Raw genomic sequence first — 23,715 nt, forward strand, 5'->3', positions numbered from 1 at the left:
TCTAGAGTATTAAGTTCATAAGAACGGAGTAACGCATTAGGCAAGATGACATGATGTAGAGGGATAAACTCAAGCAATATGATATAAACCCCATCTTTTTATCCTCGGTGGCAACAATACAATAAGTGTCGGTTCCCTTTCTATCACTGGGATAGAGCACCGCAAGATTGAACCCAAAGCTAAGCACTTCTCCCATTGCAAGAAAGATCAATCTAGTAGGCCAAACTAAACCAATAATTCGAAGAGACTTGCAAAGATATCAAATCATGCATATAAGAATTCAGAGAAGAACCAAATAATATCCATAGATAATCAAGTTCATAAACCCACAATTCATGGGATCTCGGCAAACACACCGCAAAAGAGTATTACATCGAATAGATCTCTAAGAACATCGAGGAGAACTTTGTATTGAGAACCAAAGAGAGAGAAGAAGCCATCTAGCTAATAACTATGGACCCGAAGGTCTGTGGTAAACTACTCACACATCATCGGAGAGTCTATGGTGTTGATGTAGAAGCCCTCCGTGATCGAATCCCCCTCCGGAAGATCACCGGAAAAGGCCCCAAGATGGGATCTCACGGGTACAGAAGGTTGCGGCGGTGGAAAAGTGGTTTCGTGGCTCTCCTAGATGTTTTCAGGGTATAAGAGTATATATAGGCGAAAGAAGTAGGTCGGTGGAGCTACGAGGGGCCCACGAGGGTGGGGGCGTGCCTACCCCCCTAGGCACGCCCTCCTGCCTCGTGGCGGCCTCGTTGCGTCTCTGACTTCCACTCCAAGTCTCCTAGATTGCGTTCGTTCCAAGAAAGATCCTCGCGAAGGTTTCATTCCGTTTGATATTCCTTTTCTGCGAAACACTAAAATAGGCAAAAGCAGCAATTTGCACTGGGCCTTCGGTTAATAGGTTAGTCCCAAAAATAATATAAAAGAGCATATTAAAGCCCATTAAACATCCAAAACAGATAATATAATAGCATGGAACAATCAAAAAGTATAGATACGTTTGAGACGTATCAGCGGCACAGTTCCGACTTGCACATAATGAACCACACATTGTGAATGACTGAAATAAACAAGGCATAAATGACCAGTATAACAACCAAATATAGCCATTGAAAACTGGATAGAGTCTCACTGCAACCAACCTAACAAGCAAATATAGATAAACAGGTCATATGCTCGAAAACTGGACAAATGCTCACTGCAACCAACCTAACAAGCGGATAAAGATAAACAAGGCATCTGCTTGATAACTGGAGAAATGCTAAAAAAGAGCAACCTAACAACCAAATACAGATAAACAAGGCATCTGCTTTATAACTAGACAAATGCTAAAAACGCAACCTAACAACCTTCAACAAGGATCGGCCGTAATCAAATTCGATTCTTTGGAGAAACAGACACCCGCCAGCCACCTTTTATGCAAAACAAGTTGCATGTGTGTCGGTGGAACCGGTCTCATGAACGTGGTCATGTAAGGTTTGTCTGGGCCATTTCATCGAACAATGCCGCCGAATCAAAATAAGACGTTGGTGGTAAGCAGTATGACTATGATCGCCCACAACTCTTTGTGTTCTACTCGTGCATATCATCTACGCATAGACCTGGCTCGGATGTCACTATTGGGGAACGTAGCATGCAATTTCAAAAAAATTCCTACGCTCACGCAAGATCTATCTAGGAGATGCATAGCAACGAGAGGGGGAGAGTGTGTCCGCGTACCCTCGTAGACCGAAAGCGGAAGTGTTTGACAACACGGTTTATGTAGTCGAGCTTCTTCTCGTTCCGACCGATCAAGCACCGAACGTACAGCACCTCCGAGTTCTGCACATGTTCAGCTCGATGATGTCCCTCGAACTCTTGATCCAGCAAAGTGTCGAGGGAGAGTTCCGTCAGCATGACGGCGTGGTGACAGTGATGGTGAAGTGATCCGCGCAGGGCTTCGCCTAAGCACTACGTGAATATGACCAGAGGCGTAAACTGTGGAGGGGGCGCCGCACATGGCTAAGAATGTGTGTTTTGTGTTCTAGCGGTGCCCCCCCCCCATATATATAGGTTGGAGGGGAGGAGAGGCAGCTAAGGGGGCGCCCCAAGTAGGAGGAATCCTACTTGGGGTCCTCCCAATTCGGCCTCCCCCCTTTCCTATTCCTATTCGGAGTAGGAGGGAAGAGGGGGAAGGGGAAATCCTATTCCCTTTTTCCTTTCCTTCTCCAATTTGGCCAGCCCATATGGGGGGTGCACCAGTCCCTTTGTGGCTGATGTGTTTCCCCTCTTGGCCCATTAGGCCCATATAGCTTGCCGGGGGTTGCCCGGAACCCCTTCCGGTGACCCGATACGTACCCGGTACCCCAGAACACTTCCGGTGTCCGAATACTATTGTCCTATATATGAATCTTTACCTCTCGACCATTTCGAGACTCCTCGTCATGTCCGTGATCTCATCCGGGACTCCGAACAACATTCGGTCACCAAATCACATAGCTCATATAATACAAAATTGTCATCGAACGTTAAGCGTGCGGACCCTACGGGTTCGAGAACTATGTAGACATGACCGAGACACCTCTCCTATCAATAACCAATAGCGGAACCTGTATGCTCATATTGGTTCCTACATATTCTACGAAGATCTTTATCGGTCAAACTGTAATGACAACATACGTTATTCCCTTTGTCATCGGTATGTTACTTGCCCGAGATTCGATCGTCGGTATCTTCATACCTAGTTCAATCTCGTTACCAGCAAGTCTCTTTACTCTCTCCGTAATGCACCATCCCACAACTAACTCATCAGTCACAGTGCTTGCAAGGCTTATCATGATGTGCATTACCGAGAGGGCCCAGAGATACCTCTCCGATACTCGGAGTGACAAATCCTAATCTCGATCTATGATAACCCAACAAACACCTTCGGAGATACCTGTAGAGCATCTTTATAATCACCCAGTTATGTTGTGACATTTGATTGCACACAAGGTATTCCTCCGGTATCCGGGAGTTGCATAATCTCATACTCAAAGGAATATGTATATGACATGAAGAAAGCAATAGCAATAAAACTTAATGATCAATATGCTAAGCTAACGGATGGGTCTTGTCCATCACATCATTCTCCTAATGATGTGATCCTGTTCATCAAATGACAGCACATGTCTATGGTTAGGAAACTTAACCATTTTTTATTAACGAGCTAATCTAGTAGAGGCTTACTAGGGACACGGTGTTTTGTCTATGTATCCACACATGTATCAAGTTTCCGGTTAATACAATTCTAGCATGAATAATAAACATTTATCATGATATAAGGAAATATAAAATAACAAATTTATTATTGCCTCTAGGGCATATTTCCTTCACTACCATGGTATACTCTGGATACCAGCGGTAGCCAACCTCAACCATGAGGCGAACCAACATGGCCGTGTGACCCAATACATTTATGCACCTAGTCAAATGGACAACCTGTGAAGGAGTGCGAGAGGTCATCTGAAATAACGATAATGCAAATGCATTAGTAAATCTAGAACCCTAGGATAATTTGGGCAGCATAACGGCAGTAAAATGCTCAAAATATGAGAAATCCTGTATAAAAAGGGATAGTGCAACAACTCGACGTCATCACTCAAGGTTATGTGATAGTACTAAACAACTACACAAGGAGTACTCGAAAACTGGAATACGACTCTAATCAACCATTCATATAAGTCTACGGAATAGTAACTCGTGATCCTGATAGATAGAAGAGAAAGCCTAGTTCCTTAACCCCATAAAAAAGGAGAGGGTGACTCAGAATCAGAGGGACACATGATAAGGAGTAAAAAGAGCCTCACGTTCCCTTCCACAATAAATTTTCCTATATAACTAAAGCATTTATAGACTTGACTAAGACATGTTTGACTTGGTAATGCTACAGTCAGTCGGGCTCTGATACCTTCCGTGTTGGGACCCCTGATCCCAAGTCACACCAATCTAGCATGTAACACATCATATCACTTTGCGGCCTCACGCACGATAACCCACAGCTGCCGCCTTTACCTTGGTCGGGACCGTTTACGCCTTTAGGCTCATGTATATGATTATGTCACTATCATCCATATGACAGAGAAACCGGATTGACATGACTAGTCATAAACCAAGGTGGCACAAACATACAGGGACAGACATACGTAACCCAGCAATGCACGTGTCGGTCATCAACATATGAACTCGAATCGTATCATGCTACAAGGACATAAAGGAACAACGTGTGACATTTCCCCATAGGGACAGACACGGAAGCAAAGAAGGATACATGCCGGTCAATCCATATGTTCCGAAGCAGTAGCAAACTACTAAGACTGAGTGGAAGCACTAGGAGGCATTTCCCTATAGGGAAGGCTACCAAAGGCAGATAACTAGGTCTCGAATCCCACACATACCAATGCATTTCAAAACATATACATAATATGCACGATATGTGTAAATACAACATGGCATCACAACATAACTCTATGACTCAAAGTATTTATTTAAAAGGCTCAAAAGAGCCATACATAGTAGGTTTATTACAAACAGGGGTCTCATGACCCTTCACACAAAGTCATACAAACCAGCGGAAGCATAAAACTTGTCTGAGTACAGACAACTAAAAATATAGAAGGCTAGCAAGCCTGACTATCTACAAACCCTCCCAAGGGTGCAAGGTCGTAGCTGGGAAACAAGCTACTCATCATCATTGACGTCTAGATAGAACCCACCTATAGTATCAAGGAACTCCTCTGCAACAGTTTAATTAGGCAAACGTGAGTACGAAGGTACTCAACAATACTTATACCAGAACTATCTAGTATGCATCTGTTTCAATAAAGGGGGTTGTGGGGTTTAGCTGCAACAAGCCAGCTTTGACTCAGTGGCTATCCTGTACTACGACTACCAGTAATTTCTTTGAGGTGACAAAGCGCACACGAGTCCACTAGCTAATTACTACAACCATACTCATCTACAAATTTGTTCCCGTCTCCATATGAGAAAGCCATCTGTAGCACTCACGCTTATCTTGCATATTTTAGAGTATCCATTTAAGTTGTCTATGAACAATGTAGCTTTCCAAGTAATCCATATCCGAGGACGTGGCTTTCCGAATAGATCATTAACCCTGCAGGGGTGTACTTCTTCACACACGCTCTCACCACTTACCACCATATACACGTCATGTATCTTGGCAACCTTCAAGTGGAGGCATGGCGAGGGTGTCGGCCATGACCTGACTAACCACACAAGATTCTAGTTCAGGTTCATTGCCTATTTGAGGTTGTATCCGCAAGGGAAGTCTAGACGAGGTTTCTATCACGGCCTCAAACGATGTGAGCAGGGTTTCCAAGTCCACCTCGACGGATGGTACTATGCTTGGTACACCGTGCCACATGCCTAACCGTCCCAAGTCCACCCCGTCGGGTAGTACTACGCTTGGTATGACCAATAACACATCCTACAAAACACCAGAAACTAGTTGCAACTCCTGGACAAAGATCAAGGTGATTAATAAGTCGAGAGGGTCAATTAAGTATCCCAACGTGTGGTAGTAGATGTTCTTTGATCACAAACACGAAACTCAGTTCTTAAGGATGGTCTCAATGAGATAACCCAAAATGTACTCCTACATGGCCTCTCATCGCTACCTTTACCAAATCGGGTTCACGCACTTAACTCTCAACATCAGGGCATAAGCATACCACTCCAATTCATCCCAGATGAATCAGACCTGACACAACTCTAAGCAATAGCAAGCATGGCATGGATGAAATCACAGCATGGCTCAAGCAACTCCTAATCATGCTAGGAAGGTTTAGCTATTTACTGTGACAATGTCAGGTCATGTAGAGGAATGGGTTCAGCTACTACAACAAATAACAGTTGAATCGTTGTTGTCCCTAATGCAGTAAAAGAGAGCAGGAGCAAGAGAGTAGGGTTGTATCGGAATGATCAAGGGGAGTTGCTTGCCTGGGGGATCGACAGGGTAGTACTGCTCCTCACACATGGGCTCGGTGCCACTCGTAGGAGGAGGACCTATCGGGAAAAACAGTTTCGGCAATCAATACACAACAAATGTAACAATATGATGCATGAACATGACATGTCGATGGATTGTGCTAATGCAACTAGCAACAAGTTCAATGAAGTCCATTTGAACCAAGGGTTCAAATGCAAACTCCAACTTAAGCATTTAAAATGCCATTTAGATGTTTTCACTTATACATTAGGTATAAGTTGGTTTTTCATCATGCATGAAAATGACACAAATGGATTCCTTGTATTTTTTTTTTGATAATTTTTCATATATAATTTATTTCATTCTGAGCTACGGTTAATTTTCTATTAATTTTTGAAGTTTAACTAATTTTCTGAATTTTATAAATAATTTCTGAAATATAAAATCGCTAGAAAAATCATTGTGACATCAGCATGATATCAAACTAGCATCAGCAGGACAACTCAGCCGTCCCTGGTCAAATCTAACCAGTGGGGCCCACTGGTCAGTGACTCATTCGCTAACGGACGCAATTAGTATTAAATTTAACCCTAAATTAAAATTAGCCAGAAGCTGGCCCCACATGCACTGAAAAAAATAACGCGCTATAGCGTCGCTAATAGCACGCTATAGCGTATTAAGAATTGTCTTGCTAAATATATCAGTGTACAACGTCTCGCTAATAGCACGCTATAGCGTGATATAGCACGCTAATAGCATATTTTGAGGCCGCCGCTATTTTGCTGTAGCGCGCTATTTTTTTCATTGCCCACATGTCATTGACATAGGCGAGGTCAAATCCGGTCAACAAGGGTTAAACACGCCGGCGGTTCGACGCGGGCATGGCCAGACGTGGCGGAAAGACATCGGTTTCGTGCTCCGGCGACCAAAATGGCAGCAGAGACCATCTACGTGTAGCTGGTGAACGCGCGCATCGAGTGGTGCAGTCAGTTTCTCCGGGGACGACCTAAATCGACGGCGGCGAGCTCGAGTGCGGTGGCCGGAGTTTGGAACGCAGTGGTTTCAAGGCTGCGGTGCACGGCGGGAGCAACGGTTGGGGGTTTTGGGCTCCCGACGTTGCACTGAGCACGGCGGTGTGCTCGGTCGCGAGCCTAGGTGACCGTGGCCACGACAGCGACATGGCCGGCGGAGCCAAGTTCTCAGCCTCGAAGGGCGTCGGTGTTAAGAGGGGGCAATCAAGCCAGTGGAGAGAGGGGATCGACGTAGTAGCTCACGGCGAACACAGCGAGCGGATCAGCAGGCTCGGGGACGGGCTGGAGCCGATGTGTGGTCGCCGGCGATCTCGCTGGCCGAACTGAGAAGAAGGCGATGCAGGACGGCCGAGCTCACGGGGCTCGGGTGGCTCGATGAAGCAGACTACGGCGAGGCTCGTAGACACAGCGGGAGGCGAGGGGAGCACGGTAGGCGCGGCGGTCACGGCGGCGAGCTTGCGGGAGTCTTGGCCATGGCGGAGGAGAGCGAGTGAGAGGGCGAGTGTGCAAATGGAGAGGAGGGCTCGATCCAGACGGCTCCCGCGAGTCTATCAGGCACATCGACGTGGTGGGGGAGGCAGGCAGACGGGCAAGAGGTGGCGCGCGCACGTGCTGGCATGTGGCGAGCGCGTGCCCGCGTCCTTCTCGCGCCAGGAGGACAGCGACTGGCGTTGGCCAGTGGGCCGCACAATGTTGGCCCAGGTATTCTTTCTCTCTCTCTCTCTCTCTCTCTCTCTCTCTCTCTCTCTCTCTGTTCCGTATTTCCTTTTCTGTTTTGTATTTCTCTTTTCTGTTTTGTTTTAGTGTAGGCACTAAAACATTTTGGAATAATTTGAGACTTTTTGTGGGCACACATTGGAATATTCTAGAGACCCTCTCCAAGTTTCAAATTATTTGGAGCTACTAAATTATATATAGTATTTAAATAGCCGCAATTCAATTACCATATGAATTAATTCAAAGCCCATTTTGGCCCTGAAAAAATGTGCACCATTTATGGTTAAGGTTTTCACCTTTTCTCTAAATGATGAACATTTTTTAAGGGCATTTTGGGTTCATTAAGAACATAATGCAACACTTGAAGGCTAGCCTAGTGCATTACCAGAACTAGGGATGTGACATTCCGGTGCTGCGGCCGGCTCTTCGACCCGGCAATCCAGTGGCAGCACGCGGCCGAGTGGGCGTGGTTTGTGGCAAGGGCCACTGCCGACGTCGGAGATGCGGCTGCGCAGCTTCCTGCGCTCTGGGTGGAGTACCAGCTCCAAACCCAGCTCTCCGGTTCGCTGATCCACAATACGTTGCACGGAGGTGAGCCGCTGCCCGCCGAGGTCATCTCCAGCAACGAGGATGACGAGGGCGATGACAGCGGCTCCGGTGACAACAAGTTTATCTAGCTAGTTTAATTTATGTTTTATCCAAGTTCTATCTAGTTTGTGTGTACGTTTGTATGAACTCCAGCGAACTATGTGACGCGAACTATCTAGTTTATCTAAGTTTAAATTACAGTATGCTTATACCGGATCTGTTCTGTGCGAGCTTGCGTGTTCCCGCAAATTGGTTTTACAGGATCCCGCAACTGAGAATTAGGGGACGAAGAGATATGAGATCTGCTAGAGATGTTGTTAGTGATGGACCGAAAGCAGTTCCGGCATTTTGATTAAGCGACGGTGTCCATGGCGACTGACCGCGTTGATCCGTGGGGCAAAATTGACAAATTTGACCTATGGACGAAATCAAATCACATAATGAACTGCCGGTGAAACTATTTCACGCGGCTGACCTTTTTGTGTGATGCCCGACACGAAGGCGACACACTACACTGTGCAACGCCTCACAGATAGGCGCTACACGCCTGGCCAGCGTCGCGCCCGTGTGATCCGAAAATTACTAAGTCAGTGTGCAGCGCCTGAGAGCTAGGCGCCACACTATACAGTGTAGCACCTAGCTTCTAGGCGTTGCACTAGTGGTTGCTTCATTTTGTAGTGCAACCACTAGTGCGGCGCCTGAGAGCTAGGCGCCACACTATACAGTGCAGCGCCTAGCTCTTAGGCTCTGCACATTAATTTAGCAATTTTTAGGCAGTCTGGGGTGCAACGCTGGCCAGGCGTGTAGCGCCTATCTATGAAGCGTTGCACAGTGTAGTGTGGCGCCTTCGTGTCGGGTGTCACACAAAAATGTCAGCCGCGTGAAATAGTTTCACGGGCAGTTCATTCTGTGATTTAATTTCGTCCACAGGTTAATTTTGTCAATTTTGCCCCTCTGTGGCGTGGGTGTCCATCTGATCCCGTTGACCGCGATATACACGACTCACACGTGTGCAGTTCAATAGTATTTCCAGCTTCATACGGTGCCGATCATACGACTGGTTCTTTATCCGGTTTGCATTTTTGTCCATTTTCCAGTCCGAAAGCCTGAAACCTGCTACTACTACGAAACAAATGTTTCCAAAGTAACATCAGTTAGCCGGAGTACCGGAGAGAAACATGCATGGAGAAGGAAGGGATTAAGGAAAAGATAGGAAGGGTGAGCAGTGCAGTCTAATCTGTCAGTCGTACAGAAGATTCGTCCTAGTAGTACTTTACCGAAGAGCCAAGCTGACCGCATCACAATCTATCCACACTTTGCCGAAGAAACACAACTTCTGCTCACTCGAACAAATTGAACCTACTGTACCACAAGTGCACGCGCACGCTACTCGGCGTTCGCCACAACCCAGCAAAGAAAGGAGATGGTAGTGGTTTCTCACAAGGAAAATCCCACACAAACTTAGGAGACAAAAACAGAAGGGGAGGGGCCCCGATTGCAATCGCTTCAGTATTTGATTCAGCATTTCAGCGGAAAGGAACCGACAGTGTTGATCCCGTCCAAGAGGACGACTTATTTGAGCCCTCCCAGCACGCGCGGCACGTTTCTGTCCACCCTCAAACAACCGATGGTGACATGCATCTACACAAGTCCATCATCTGATCCAGTTAGTTGGCAGTGGAATTCTGTGTGTGTTCCAACTGCACGAGTCACGTGTGTTGTAGTATAGTGAGCTGCCTTTGTCGCGCATTACACATCAGAGCATCCATTGCAGAATGCCTTCATTCTCAGCAGAAGCTTTCGTTCTCATTATATTTTTTGATGTGATGTGAATCAGATAGAAAAAGACTCGCATGAGTTCTTTATAAGTTGGCTCTGAAATAGCATAACGGAACATGTTTGCTGTTGTTGAGTCTTGCAGAACAATTTTGCTAAAGCACATCTAGATATGCTTTAAGTATTGCATATCTAAATACTATGTCATTGATTCTACGCTAAGATTTATGCAAGCATTTTTTTTTGTCTTTTTCTTTCTAACTTGATTGAGTCATTTAGATGTGCAATAACTAAGGTCCATCTAGATGTGCCCTAAACAAACCCCTTTTAGTAGAATACTAGTAAGTTGCACGTGCTTTGCACCTAACAAATATATTGTCAATCAATGTAGCTTTGAAATGTGCTTTTTTAGGGAAGAAAACACAATCCAAGGTAAAACCAAAAGCAAATATGAATTGAAAATTGTAATAATTATTCGCAACTATCATGATATTTTCTTTAACATTCTAGCAAACAAATAGTATGTGGAGCTATTGTATTTTTGTAATACTCCAACAATATATTTTGGATTGGACTAAAGTGTGACTCAATTCGGGTGCGACCCATCCAGCTTCCTTCATGTCAGGCGGAATGTCCTAACAAGTGCGATGGCCTAGCAACATGACACAATCAGGGTGTGATTGGATGACACTGGAGTGCGTCGCATTGGTCGACATTTTCTTTCGATCACGGCGTTCAGAAGTGGATTCTATGTCTATGGGGTTCAGACTCCAAGAGGAGCTTGTATGCGTATGGCGTTCAAATCACCTATACACCAATTATCAACATCTACCACCTGGTTGGTGGTCGCGTTGGTCAATGTTGCTACAACATTCACTCCATACGTTTAGGGTATATTTTTATGGGCTAAAATTGAAGACATGCATTATTCACAGTAAGTCTGTTCTTTCTATTTCTAACAAAATTTTTTTTGAGGCTGTTAGAGTAATCATTATGGTATACGACTTCTAGTCCAAGTCAGTTTTGTACCCCTACCCCAAATCGGTTTGTACCCTCTTATATACTTTTGTATGCCGCACCAAATATAAGCAACAGTTTTATTCAGCTTTCATGGTATCAGATACCGGTCCCAGGGTTTAGGGTATGGCTCCGCCAACGCCACCGCCGCCGCCGCCGCCCGGCTACTTCGAGCGCGGGCCGCACTCAGCGCCAAGGCTGCCAACGCCGCGGCCGCTTCTCTCTCGGCCCTCACCATAGCTCCACAAAACTACCCTGCACCCATCCTCGCCGCACCAATATCTCTTGCTGACACAATCTCCGACGTCAGCCCCTACATCCCCATAGTTCTTGATCTCGCCGCCCACAACTACTATCATTGGAGACATCTCTTCGATCTCCACCTCAGCCGCTGCAACCTGAGCTCGCATGTTGCCGCCAACTGTCTTCCCCGCCCCGACGATCCGCAATGGTTGAAAGACGATCTCGCGATCGTCCAGTGGTTCTACACCCGCATCACCATCGAGATCTTCAACATGCTCGATCACGACGGCGCCACCGCTGCCAACATCTGGCACTCCCTCCGTCAGCTCTTCCAAAGCAACACCGATGCTCGGAAAAACGCTCTCCACACCGATCTTCGCAATATGGTGCAAGGAGACGCCCCGGTGAACCTGTTCTGCCAGCGCGTTAAGACGATTGGTGATGAGCTCCGCGAACTCAGCGATACAGTTAGCGACTCACAGCTAATCAATATCGTCGTCGTCGGCCTCAGCGAAGACTTTGACAAGCAAGCCTCGTTCATACCGATGATACGGCCCCCTCCTACCTTCGCTGAAGTTCGTTCCTTGCTACAACTCGCGGCGGAAACACAAGCTCGCAAGGACTCTCGCCCCAAGGTCTTTCATGTTGCGGCTTGTCCTCCTCTGTCATCTACACCTGCGCCGCCTTCCATGACGGCTCCTGCCGTCGGGCCGTCCGCATCGTCATTTGTTCAACCGCCCCCAGGCTGGCGTCCTAGTCCGAACTACCGCGGCAAAAACCCTATCTACAGGCCGCCGTCGACTCGTTCGGTTCCGCCTACGACATCACCAGCACCGAGTCCTGCACCACCCACCAGTGCTCCATCTGCGGTTGCATGGCGGCCTCCTCATGATCCTTGGACGAGGCTTGTTCAAGCATGGCCCATGCCCTGGTCCGCTCCGTCCACCCTCGGTGCTCCGCCGACATACTCAGGTGCCTGGCAACCCGGCCTTCGGCCGCCTACTGGTGCTCCCGGGGTTCTCAACCCCCGACAGCCGGCCACTGCCTATCACGCCGCCTCGACGTATGCTCCTTATGGTCATTACACCACCGACGACGGCGCCTACTGCACACCTCAGCCGGCCCTGCTCCCGACGCCACCCCCACCACAGCCGGCCAATGCCTACTACACTCCCCAGCCGGCCCTACTGCCTTCACCATCGTATCCGCCGGCACTGCTTCCGACGCCACCCTCACCTGCGACGCCGAGCTGGGATCAAGCTGCCTTTCTCCAGGCCATGAATAACTTTGCTGCACAAGGAAACTCAGGTACTGATTGGATCTTTGATTCAGGGGCCTCTAGTCATATGTCTGCATCTAGTAATTGGTTATCTTCTTGCACTAAATCTCCTTTCCCTTCCATTATCCTTGGAGATGGATCATCTATTCCTATATATTGTGTTGGTCAGGCTCAACTTCCCTCTTCCACCAAACCTCTTTTACTTCGCGATGTTCTAGTTGCACCCGCCCTCATTAACAATCTTATCTCTGTTCGCCAATTTACTTGCGACAATCTAGTTTCGGCTGAATTTGACCCTTTTGGTTTATCTGTGAAAGATTACCTGACCAAGGCCGAGATCGCTCGCTTCAATAGCTCCGGTGATCTTTATTCTCTTAATGGAGTTCCTGCCGCCACCCCTCCAACATCCATGCTGGCCTCCGTCGATCTCTGACATCGCCGCCTGGGCCATCCCAACCGCGCCGTCTTAGCTTCTATGCTTAGTGAATTTACCATACCATGTAATAGGGACTCTCATAATTCTGTGTTTTGCGAGTCTTGTCAATTAGGCAAACATGTGCGTCTTCCCTTTAGTTCCTCTAGTTCTTGTAGCACTTATCCCTTTGAATTAATACATTGTGATTTATGGACCTCTCCCATTGCAAGTGTTTCAGGTTTTAAATACTACCTTGTTATCCTAGATGATTTCACCCACTTTGTCTGGACTTTTCCTCTACGCAACAAATCCGAGGTCCATTCTCTTTTCCTTAATTTTCAACGCTATGTGTCTGTTCACTTCTTCCTCCCAATTCGCTTTATCCAATGTGACAATGGTCGCGAGTTTTATAACATTAAAAATCGTACTTTCTTCTTACAACATGGCATCCTGCTTAGGTTCTCATGTCCCTACACCTCCCCTCAAAATGGTAAAGCAGAACGCTCTCTTCGCACCCTCAATGATATAGTTCGCACTCTCCTCATTCAATCATCTATGCCTCCCAAGTTTTGGGCTGAAGCCCTACACATGGCCACCTTCCTTCTAAATATTCGACCTTCTAAAACTAAACCCAACACTACTCCCTATTATTCCCTCTTTCTTTCCCACCCCAACTACTCCGCGGTTCGTGTTTTCGGCCATCTCTGTTTTCCCAATGCCTACGCCACTTCTGCAAATAAATTGTCACCACGCTCTATCCCATGTGCTTTTCTCGGCTTCTCTGACGAGCACAAAGGCTATCGCTGTCTCGACCTTCACACCGGACACGTTCATGTCTCTCGTCATGTCACGTTTGCTGAACACATTTTTCCTTTCTCACAACGCACTACTACACCATCCAACACCCCTAGCTCCGCAAACACCCCCTCTCCCCGTCCTTTCCAACTATATACTCCCCTACCTGCCGAACACAACTTATCACCACCACCATTAACACCCACCATAGCCAATCCCAACCATACACTCACCCCACCCGAGACGTCCCCAACACCCTTGACCCCTGCTCCCTCCCCAACACCCAGCCCTGCTCCCACTCCACCACCCAGCCCTGCTCCCACTCCACCACCCAGCCCTACTCCTTCGTCCGACTCTTCCACTGCGCCGGACTCACCAGTACCCACCTTACCCCCTCGTGCTATTCCTACAGCAGCCCCGATTAATGATCATCGCATGCGTACTAGGGCCAAATCAGGATTTCATCAACCCCAAGACCGCCTAAACCTTCATACCTCCGTATCTCTCACTTCTCTTCCAAAGAATTACAAAACTGCTCTACTTGATCCCAATTGGGCCGCTGCCATGCAAGAAGAATATAATGCTTTACTTCCAAACAACACCTGGCAACTTGTTCCTCGTCCTCCCAATACCAATATTGTTTCTGGCAAATGGATTTTTCGCCAAAAGTTCCACTCCGATGGGAGCCTCTCACGATATAAAGCCAGGTGGGTTTGTCGTGGCTTTTCTCAGCAACAAGGAATTGATTACGAAGAAACCTTCTCTCCTGTTGTTAAACCTAGCACCATTCGCACCGTTCTTAGTGTTGTTGTCTCCTCTTCATGGCCCATTCACCAACTTGATGTTAAAAATGCTTTCCTCCATGGTTCCCTTCAAGAAACTGTCTACTGCCAGCAACCTCTGGGTTTTGAAAATCCACCCTTTCCAACTCATGTATGTCTTCTTCAGAAATCTCTCTATGGTCTTAAACAGGCCCCACGAGCTTGGTTTCAACGCTTCTCCTCCTTCATTCAAACAATAGGCTTCACTCCATCTCTCTCTGACACCTCTCTTTTTGTGTATCATCAAACTTCTGACACTGCCTATTTACTTCTCTATGTAGATGATATCATTCTTACCGCCTCCTCTCAAAAGTTCTTAGATCATATTGTCTCTCTTCTTAGATCGGAATTTTCTATGACTGACCTAGGACTCCTTCATCATTTCTTAGGCATTGCTGTTGTTCGAGATTCCACCAGCCTTTTTCTTTCCCAACGCCAGTATATTCTTGATCTTCTTAATCGTGCTGGTATGCTTGACTGTCAATCATCTCGCACTCCTGTCGATACTAGTTTTAAACTTTCGGCTACCGGTGAACCCTTTTCCGATCCTACTCTCTATCGTAGCCTAACAGGTGCTCTCCAATATCTCACCATTACTCGTCCTGAAATCTCTTTTGCTGTTCAACAAGCATGTCTCTATATGCATGATCCCCGGGTTCCTCACTATAATCATGTTAAACGCATTCTTCGGTATTTAAAAGGAACTCTCAATCATGGTCTTCACCTCAATAATTCTTCTCCAAACTCGCTTACCGCATACTCTGATGCAGACTGGGCTGATTGTCCTGACACTCGAAGGTCCACTTCCGGTTTTTGTGTTTTTCTTGGTAACAATTTGATTTCTTGGTCTTCGAAAAGACAGGTTACAGTCTCACGTTCGTCGGCCGAGGCTGAGTATCGCGCTGTGGCACATGCCGTTGCAGATACAATCTGGATTCGGCAGTTACTCTCCGAGCTACACAGGCCTATTGAGCAGGCCACTATTGTCTACTGTGACAACATATCAGCAGTCTACATGACCAGCAATCCAGTTCAACACCGACGCACAAAGCATATTGAGATTGATATTCATTTTGTTCGTGAAAAGGTTGCTCTTGGTCAGGTTCGGGTGCTTCATGTTCCCTCCACGGCTCAGTTTGCTGACATTTTCACCAAGGCACTGCCTACTAAGCCGTTTCAAGATATATGTTTCAGTCTCAACGTCGTTGAGCCTGCCGTTGATACTGCGGGAGGATGTTAGAGTAATCATTATGGTATACGACTTCTAGTCCAAGTCAGTTTTGTACCCCTACCCCAAGTCGGTTTGTACCCTCTTATATACTCTTGTATGCCGCACCAAATCATCAATAAGCAACAGTTTTATTCAGCTTTCAGAGGCAATCCTAACAAAATACTTTTTTAGGCAATCTTAACAAAATACTTAACTGTGAGCATTATCACCAGTATAAATTTATTCCTGCGAAAGCCTAGTTGTTTTTTGGAGTAAGGCACGGAAGCCCAGCTATACTACGTGTATGGGCTCAATCGGGGTGCAGGCTGCACTGGCCCAGTCAATATCTTCTCCAGTAGGCTCCGTTAAGATCCAAATGGACCAGTCTTCTCCAGCGTCCTAGAACTCTGTCTCTCACCCCGTCCCCATGCGCCCGTAGTTGTTTTCCCTTGCGCTTCGGCCACCACAGCACAAGGCTCCATGGGAGCACGCAGCTCTTGGTCCCCGTCATGTGCTCCTGTTGCTTGTTGGAGACTAAACGGAGGAATGGATCCATTTGTTAATGCTTTGAATGGAGCTCGCTTGATGAACTCCCATTCTGATCATGTTCTTATCCTCTCCCCATTCCCCTTTAACACCTTCTGCTTCTTCTAAATGATGATCCGTATTTGTCAAACTTGCCGTTCAATTCTTGTCAGCTCCATTTGGTTGATGATTTTTATCTCTCATTTTTAGCTGCAATTGGTGAAGATCTAGCAAGCTTGCTAGATTGTTATATACAGGGAAGCGTAGAAGATTGTTATATACAGTTCCATTTGGAATGTATGCTGATGTCCTTGTTTGGTGGCCATGAAAAGGAGGTTCTAGAGAAATGGAGAAGAGATTCCCACCTCTCACACTCAGGACGTTACTGTCCATACACGTGGGGAAATCCTGCACAACCAATGAGATGATTTAACGGCCAATAACGCTTGGATTTGCCACTTCTCAGCCGTTGGATGCTGCAGATCGAATGGCTATTATTCAAACTTATTCATACACTATATAGTGGTATAGATATACGTGCTGCACTTTAAACGGAACCTGACTATTTCAGTTCAGTCAATCAACCCATAGTGCTCTGCATCCAAATCCAGAGCTCAAACACTTGCAATGAATCCCAAACATGAAGCAACTACAATTATCACCCTGAAAAGTCGGGGGTTTATACAACTCAACTAACTGTGGTATGATTATGAATGAATTGGTGTATGACAAATATACCCATTTACTGAACCTACTGTACAACAATTGTACTAGGTACGTATGTGTGCAGGTACAAATTGCGACCGCCTCTCCCCGCGCGCGCGCTACTCGGCCTTGCTGGCCACTTCCTCCTGGGCGGGGGGCACGTCGGCGGGGAGGAGGACGGCGCGGACATCCTCGACGTCATCGTCGGACGACGATCCGTGGAAGCTGTCGGACGGCACGGGCGTCAGGAACTCAACCCAGCCGCTGCCCTTGAGGCGTTCGACGCCGAAGTACATGGCGACCCCGACGGCGAGCACGATGATGTTGACGACGATGGTCGTGGCCGATGCGAGGCACATGACGGTGCCGATTAGCAAGACGGGCGGGACGCACATGACGGCGGCCCCCACGGAGCCGAGCGGGATCCGGTACGGCCGGGGCAGGTCCGGGTCCTTGAAACGCAGCTTGAGGAACGCCGCGAACACGACGAGCATGCCGAGCCCGTAGAGGAAGTTGAGGAGCTCGATGATCTCCTGGAAGCTCATGAAGGAGAGGACCACCACCCCCGTCGCCGAGCAGAGGATGCTGTAAGTCGGCGTTCCATGTCGCGATCTGCGTATAAGACAATACATCGCGACAACATGAGGATTTTCTTTTCGATTCTTCGCTCAAGGATTTTTGGATTCAGATTTCGAGTTCATCACCTGCGGGCGAAGATGGCGGGGATCATGCCCATCTCGGCCATGCCGAGGAGCTGGAAGGAGTCGCTGCTCATCTCGGCCTCGAAGAGCCCCATGTTGGACATGGCCGCCGCGGCCTGGATCCACACGCGCAGCCAGGGCCCGCCGATCCTCTGCCCGACCTCGGAGAAGAACCCGTCCGTCCACTCGGCCGCGGTCTCCGATGGCAGCGCGCCGGTGCCGGCCAGGAGCGGGATGAGGTACGCGCCGACGACGAGCGCCACGGCGCCGAACACCGCCTTGGGGAACGTCTTCCTCGGCTCGTCGACCTCGCCGGCGAGCGTGCTCGCCTTGTCCCAGTAGTTGAGGTTCCAGAACATGGAGTTGAAGTACCCGCGCGGGTCGATGGCCTTGGGGTTGACGGCGAGCCAGCGGGAAGGGCGGATCTTGGGGATGGCGAGCACGGTGAGCGCGACGAACGGGGACAGGGAGAAGGCGGTGAGGAAAAGCGCGGAGAGGCCGACGAGGTGGAGACCGCGGTAATTGAGGTAGGTGAGCGCGGCGGTGAGGCCGAGCACGGCGAGCGAGCGGAGCGGCGGCGCGAGGGCGAGCCCGCTGGAGCGGAGGTAGTCGAGGAAGAGCACCGGGTAGAGCGCGTTGTCGAGGGTGCCGGAGGCCCACTTGGAGAAGCCGACGAGGAAGGCGACCGCGGGGCCGAACGCGGCGGAGACCCAGGCGACGTAGCCGGCGTTGGTGGGGAAGGCGGAGGCGAGCTCGGCGGTGATGAGGGCCTCAGGGAGCGACCAGAGGACCGGGAGGATGAGGAAGCCGAGGAGCGGGAGCAGCGCGCCGCCGCCGGCGCGGACAGAGTCCTCGATGCCGAACGGCCCGCCCGAGACGTCGTAGAAGATGAGCGCGACGAGGGGGAGCACCGTCAGGGGGCGCCGCCTCGGCGCGGGGACGTCCTCTCCGCCTCCTCCTGTCATCGGGTCAACGGCCGCGCGCCACCGCCCCCGCCGCCGCGGGCGACGAGAGAGACGGATCAGGGGATGAGGTGCGGAAATATGGAAAAGAAATGGTCGTCGTGTTGGGGGGAAGTTGCGGGAGATATTATCGGGTGATTTGGGCATGGCAACTGGCAAGGCGGGCCCAGGATTCTGGTGGTGATTCTGTATTCCAGTTAGGCAGGATCCGCACGTGCCCGCATGCATCTCAGTTTATAGTAGTTTTTTCTAAGGGAATGTCAGTGTTTAGTTGTTTTTATAGCAATGTCAGTGTATAGCCATTAAGCTTATTTTCAGGACTTCCAACCATAAAACATTCATATATAATTTAGAAAAATATGTATAATTTATTTGCGCCATACAATTGATGATCTAAGAAATATGTGTAATAATATAACAACAATTTCAGAAAAACACACTGTATATGTTTATTCCATAACCATGCATGTTAAGAACTTGGAAATATCCTATTTAGGCCAAACATGTTTAAACCCATTTGGTTTATGTCTTTGGAGTTTGGAATTGGCATAAACTAGAAGGGTTGGGCGCGCTTTGCTGCGCCATTGATGTTGTTGTGTTTCTTAAGAAAAATCACTATATTTCAATATATAAGGTGTATTACTTTTTTGAAAAGGCAAATATTTTCAGTTTGATCAAATTTGTACTTAAATATATCAAGATCCATAATATCTTATCGGTATTTTCAGATTCATCATGAAATGAATTTCCATACTTTATTTGTTTAATATTATGGATGTTGATATTTTTGCCCGAAACTTGGTTGAAGTTAAAGAAATTTGACTCTCTGGAAAACTAATACCCCTTATATTTTTGGACCGATGAAATATTTAGTTTGGCGGGTGGGGGTGCTTTATTTTTATTTATAATGCGTTGATTTGATAGGCCAGTTGCGATTCTATGTTATCCGCCAACAAATCTACATTTATGTGGAGAAATTTTTGTGTCCATGGTTGCATATACTATGTTGGTGCTACAATATCACATAGTGGTGCTATTTTTTTAGGTGGTGGGAGGGTGCATGGGATTGGTATGTTTTTATAGGCCAGTTGTCGCTAATTGATTTGAAAGATTGTTGGCCCGGTCAAAATCATAAACCAAATCCAAAATTGAATACCTCAATTAAATGAAAAGGCTTCAAAATTGGAGAACATAGTGAATTAAAAGAATTGAATGGGAGAGCATGAGAAATTGTTGACTCGGTCAAAATTGGATGACACAATTCTAAATTTAATTCCTTAATTAATTGTGAGGTCTTAAAAATTAGAAAGCATTGTGTATAGTATAAAAGAATTGAATGAGAGAGCTTTGCGAAATTATTGACCCAGTTAAAATTAGGTGACCCAATTCTAATCGGAGACCTCAATTGAATGTGGGCTCGTTAAAACTAGGGAGCTTAGTGTTATAGAGACTAGAAGGATTGGACGCGCTTTGCTGCGCCATTGGTGTTGGGTTTCTTAAAAAAATCAATCACTATATTTCAAAATATAAGGTGTATTACTTTTCTGAAAAGTCAAACCTTTTTAAGTTTGTAAAATTTGTAGATAAATATATCAAAATCCATAATATCAAATCGGTATCAGTAGATTCATCATGAAATGAATTTCTATATTTTTTTTGTTTAATTGCTTCGAACTTGGTCAAAGGTAAAGAATTTTTTTTAACTAATTCCCCTTGTATTTGGAACTGATGGAATACTTGGCGGGTGGGAAAGATGATGGTGGATGTTTATTTTTATTTATATGGCGTTGATTTGGTGTGCCTTTTGTGGTGTCATTCTGTATATACCGCAAATCAATCTATATTTAAGTAGGAAAATTTCTACGTTGATGATTGCATGTACTATACTGATACTATAATATCATATGGTGCCACTTTTTTAGGTGGTGGAAGAGTGCGTGAGATTAATATGTTTTTATAGGTCGGTTGCTAATTGATTTGAAAAATTGTTGGTGTGTAGTTTTTTCTAAGGCCAAGGCCAAGGCGGGCCCAAGATTCTGGTAATGATACCGCATTGCAGTTAGACAGGATCCGCACGTGCTCGCACGTATCTCGTGTATAGTTTTTTCCAAGGGAATGTCAGTGTATATTTCCTTTATAACAATGTCAGTGTATAGCCATTAAGCTTATTTTGTTGGACTTCAAAGCATAAAATATTCATAATAATTCAGAAAAATATGTATAATATATTTGAATTATATAACTATTTATAAGTATTCATAACATATTTGAACCAAGGGAATGTCAGTGTATAGTCTTTTTTATAGTAATGTCAATGTATAGCCATTAAGCTTATTTTCTAGGACTTCAAACCATAAAATATTCATATATAATTTAGAAAAAATAAGTATAATACATTTGCACCATACAATTGATGAGCTAAGAAATATGTGTAATAATATAACAAAAATTTCAGAAAAAATAGACTGTATATGCTTATGCCATAATCATGCATGTTAAGAACCTGGAAATATCCTATTTAGAGCATCTCCGCTCGTTGGCGCCCCAGGAGGTCTTTTTTTCGCCGCTTGGGGTCGCGCCGGCGGAATTTTAGGCTTTGGGAGGCAAAAAAAATCAGTCGTCGCCCCACCGACGACACATTCCGAGGACGCGTGGCGGCGTCCCGCAGCTCGACACCGTCGCCCCACCGTCCGCCGCGCACCACCAGCCCTCCGTCCAGCTCCCTCCTCCACGCGAGCTCCGCCACGGTGTCAGGCGTCTGCTGTCCACGCCGTCCTCGTCGTGCGCGTCGCCGTTCCTGTCCCTCGTCTAGCAGATCGGGAGGTCGGGAGGCGCGGCCTCGGGGAGGGGAGACGGCGAGAGGGAGGCCGCCACGAGAGGCGACGGACAGGCAGGAACGGGAGGTGGTGGCGGCGGTGGAGGGCCATGGCGACGAGCGCCGTCCAGAGCAGGAGGCCAGCCAGGCTATTCGCGAGCTGCAGTTCCCATGGCGCCAGGAGCTCGAACCCCTGCCTCACGCCCTCCTTCTCGTCGTCCTTCGTCGCCTGGAGTCGCCGGGAGCCCGCGCCAAGTTCGCCGTCGCCGCTCCTCTGCTTCCGCTGCATCGAGCAGCAGCAGTTCGGGCAGAGGACGCCGCCTCTGCCCCGACCCCGCCTGGACTCCCCTCCTGCCGTCCTTCAATGCCGCCCGCGCCTCCCCCGCCTCGAATCTCGTCGTCTCCGCCGCCCGTCCATGCCCAGCGCCCCGCCGCTTCAAGTCCCAGCGCCGCCTTCCTGTGCCTCGTCAGGCTCGCCGTGTCCAGGCCGTCCTGGTCGCGCCCGCGGCGAGCACGTCGACGGTGGCTGCCTGCCGCTCCCGCTTCGACCGTCTCCATGGTGTGCTATATTCGGTGGAAAAAGAGGAGAGAGGAGAGAGAGAAAGAGGGGTGAGTGGCCGACAGTGGGCCGAAAAGGAAAAAGAATAGCGCCAGTGCCTCCCAGCTGCCCCTAGTGTGACGCTCTCGATTCAATCGTACACTAATCATACACGCAAATGTGTACGATCAAGATCAAGGACTCACGGAAAAATATCACAACACAACTCTAGACACAAATTAAAATAATACAAGCTTTATATTACAAGCCAGGGGCCTCGAGGGCTCGAATACATAGGCTCAAAAACACAAGAGTCAGCGGAAGCAACAATATCTGAGTACAGACATAAGTTAGACAAGTTTGCCTTAAGAAGGCCAGCACAAAAGCATCTACGATCGAAAAGGCAAGGCCTCCTGCCTGGGAGCCTCCTAACTACTCCTGGTCGTCAGCGGTCTCCACGTAGTAGCAGGCATCGGCGGTGGCATCTGGCTCCTGGGCTCCGACATCTGGTTGCATCAACCGGAAAGAAGAAGAAAGGGAGAAAAGGGGGAGCAAAGCAACCGTGAGTACTCATCCAAAGTACTCGCAAGCAAGGATCTACACTACATATGCATCGGTATCAATGAAATGGGCTGTATATGTGGACTGAACTACAGAATGCCAGAAGAGAAGGGGAAAGCCTAGCCTATCGAAGACTAGCATCTTCAAGCATCTTGCAGCATCAGAAGAGATAAGAGTAGCATATAGTAAAGTAGTAGTAGTGTTATCAACCTCGGCCAAAGATCCTTTCTCGACTCCCTGCGAGGAAGCAATCCCAGAACCATACTATCCAGTTGTCACCTCAAGTATCCAGCCACCGCAAGTATCCAGTTCTAGTTGTATCGATCGAGATACAACTCCAAGTGTCCGTTACCATAGGACAGGCTATCGATAGATGTTTTCTTCCCCGCAGGGGTGCACCAACTTACCCACCACGCTCGCTTAACTCTGGTCGGACACACTGTACTGGGTCATGCCCGGCCTCGGCCAAACAATACGTCGCAACCCGACCTAGGCTTAATAGAGAGGTCAGCACGCCGGACTAAACCTATGTCCCCAGGGGTCATGGGCCATCGCCCCGGGAACTCCTGCACGTTGTGTGGGCGGCCGGTGAGCAGACCTAGCTACCTCCTTAAAAAAGGCAGGAGCTTACCAGTCCAACCCGGCGCGCGCCGCTCAGTCGCTGACGTCTAATAAGCTTCGGCTGATGCATACGACGCAGAACGCCCATACAATGCCCATGTGATGGTTAGTGCTATCAGGCCAGAGGCCCCTCGGATCAAATATCCAAATCGTAGTGGATTAGGAGCACGCGGCAACGAGCAGAGACTCACGATCGATGTGACCCCGTCGCCCCATCTCGAGGACTTGCGACAAGGGCTAAGAATGCCCGGCCACGCCTCGTAAGTATTTCGTGGGCACCTTCCAGGTCAACCCGTCTCCACATAACTCGCGGATACCCCTCAGGGTCGACCCGCCTTTCCAAGTAACAGTTGTAAAGTCCAAGTATCCGTGTGTCCAAACATCAAGGGGAAAACCCGAGGAATCACCCCCGGTGAATTCCACTCGA

At 47.8% G+C, this 23,715-nt stretch overlaps 1 protein-coding gene and 1 long non-coding RNA gene across 2 annotated transcripts; both read right to left on the reverse strand.

Annotated features, from left to right (window-relative positions):
* Positions 1-4,416: 4,416 nt before the first annotated feature.
* Positions 4,417-7,498, reverse strand: LOC141022331 (uncharacterized). Its single transcript, XR_012183617.1, has 3 exons — positions 7,243-7,498; positions 5,980-6,045; positions 4,417-4,757 (listed from the first exon to the last, which is right to left on the reverse strand). It is a non-coding gene; the product is annotated as an uncharacterized lncRNA (long non-coding RNA).
* Positions 7,499-17,013: 9,515 nt separating this feature from the next.
* Positions 17,014-18,862, reverse strand: LOC109750283 (probable polyamine transporter At3g19553). The gene is made up of 2 exons (XM_020309244.4): positions 17,795-18,862; positions 17,014-17,702 (listed from the first exon to the last, which is right to left on the reverse strand). Exons 1-2 carry the CDS (start codon positions 18,754-18,756, stop codon positions 17,210-17,212), a joined length of 1,455 nt encoding a protein of 484 aa, XP_020164833.1. The 5' UTR covers positions 18,757-18,862; the 3' UTR covers positions 17,014-17,209.
* Between the last annotated feature and the right edge of the window lie 4,853 nt (positions 18,863-23,715).

The sequence above is a fragment of the Aegilops tauschii genome, chromosome 5 (assembly GCF_002575655.3).
Source record: "Aegilops tauschii subsp. strangulata cultivar AL8/78 chromosome 5, Aet v6.0, whole genome shotgun sequence".
Taxonomy (NCBI): domain Eukaryota; kingdom Viridiplantae; phylum Streptophyta; class Magnoliopsida; order Poales; family Poaceae; genus Aegilops; species Aegilops tauschii.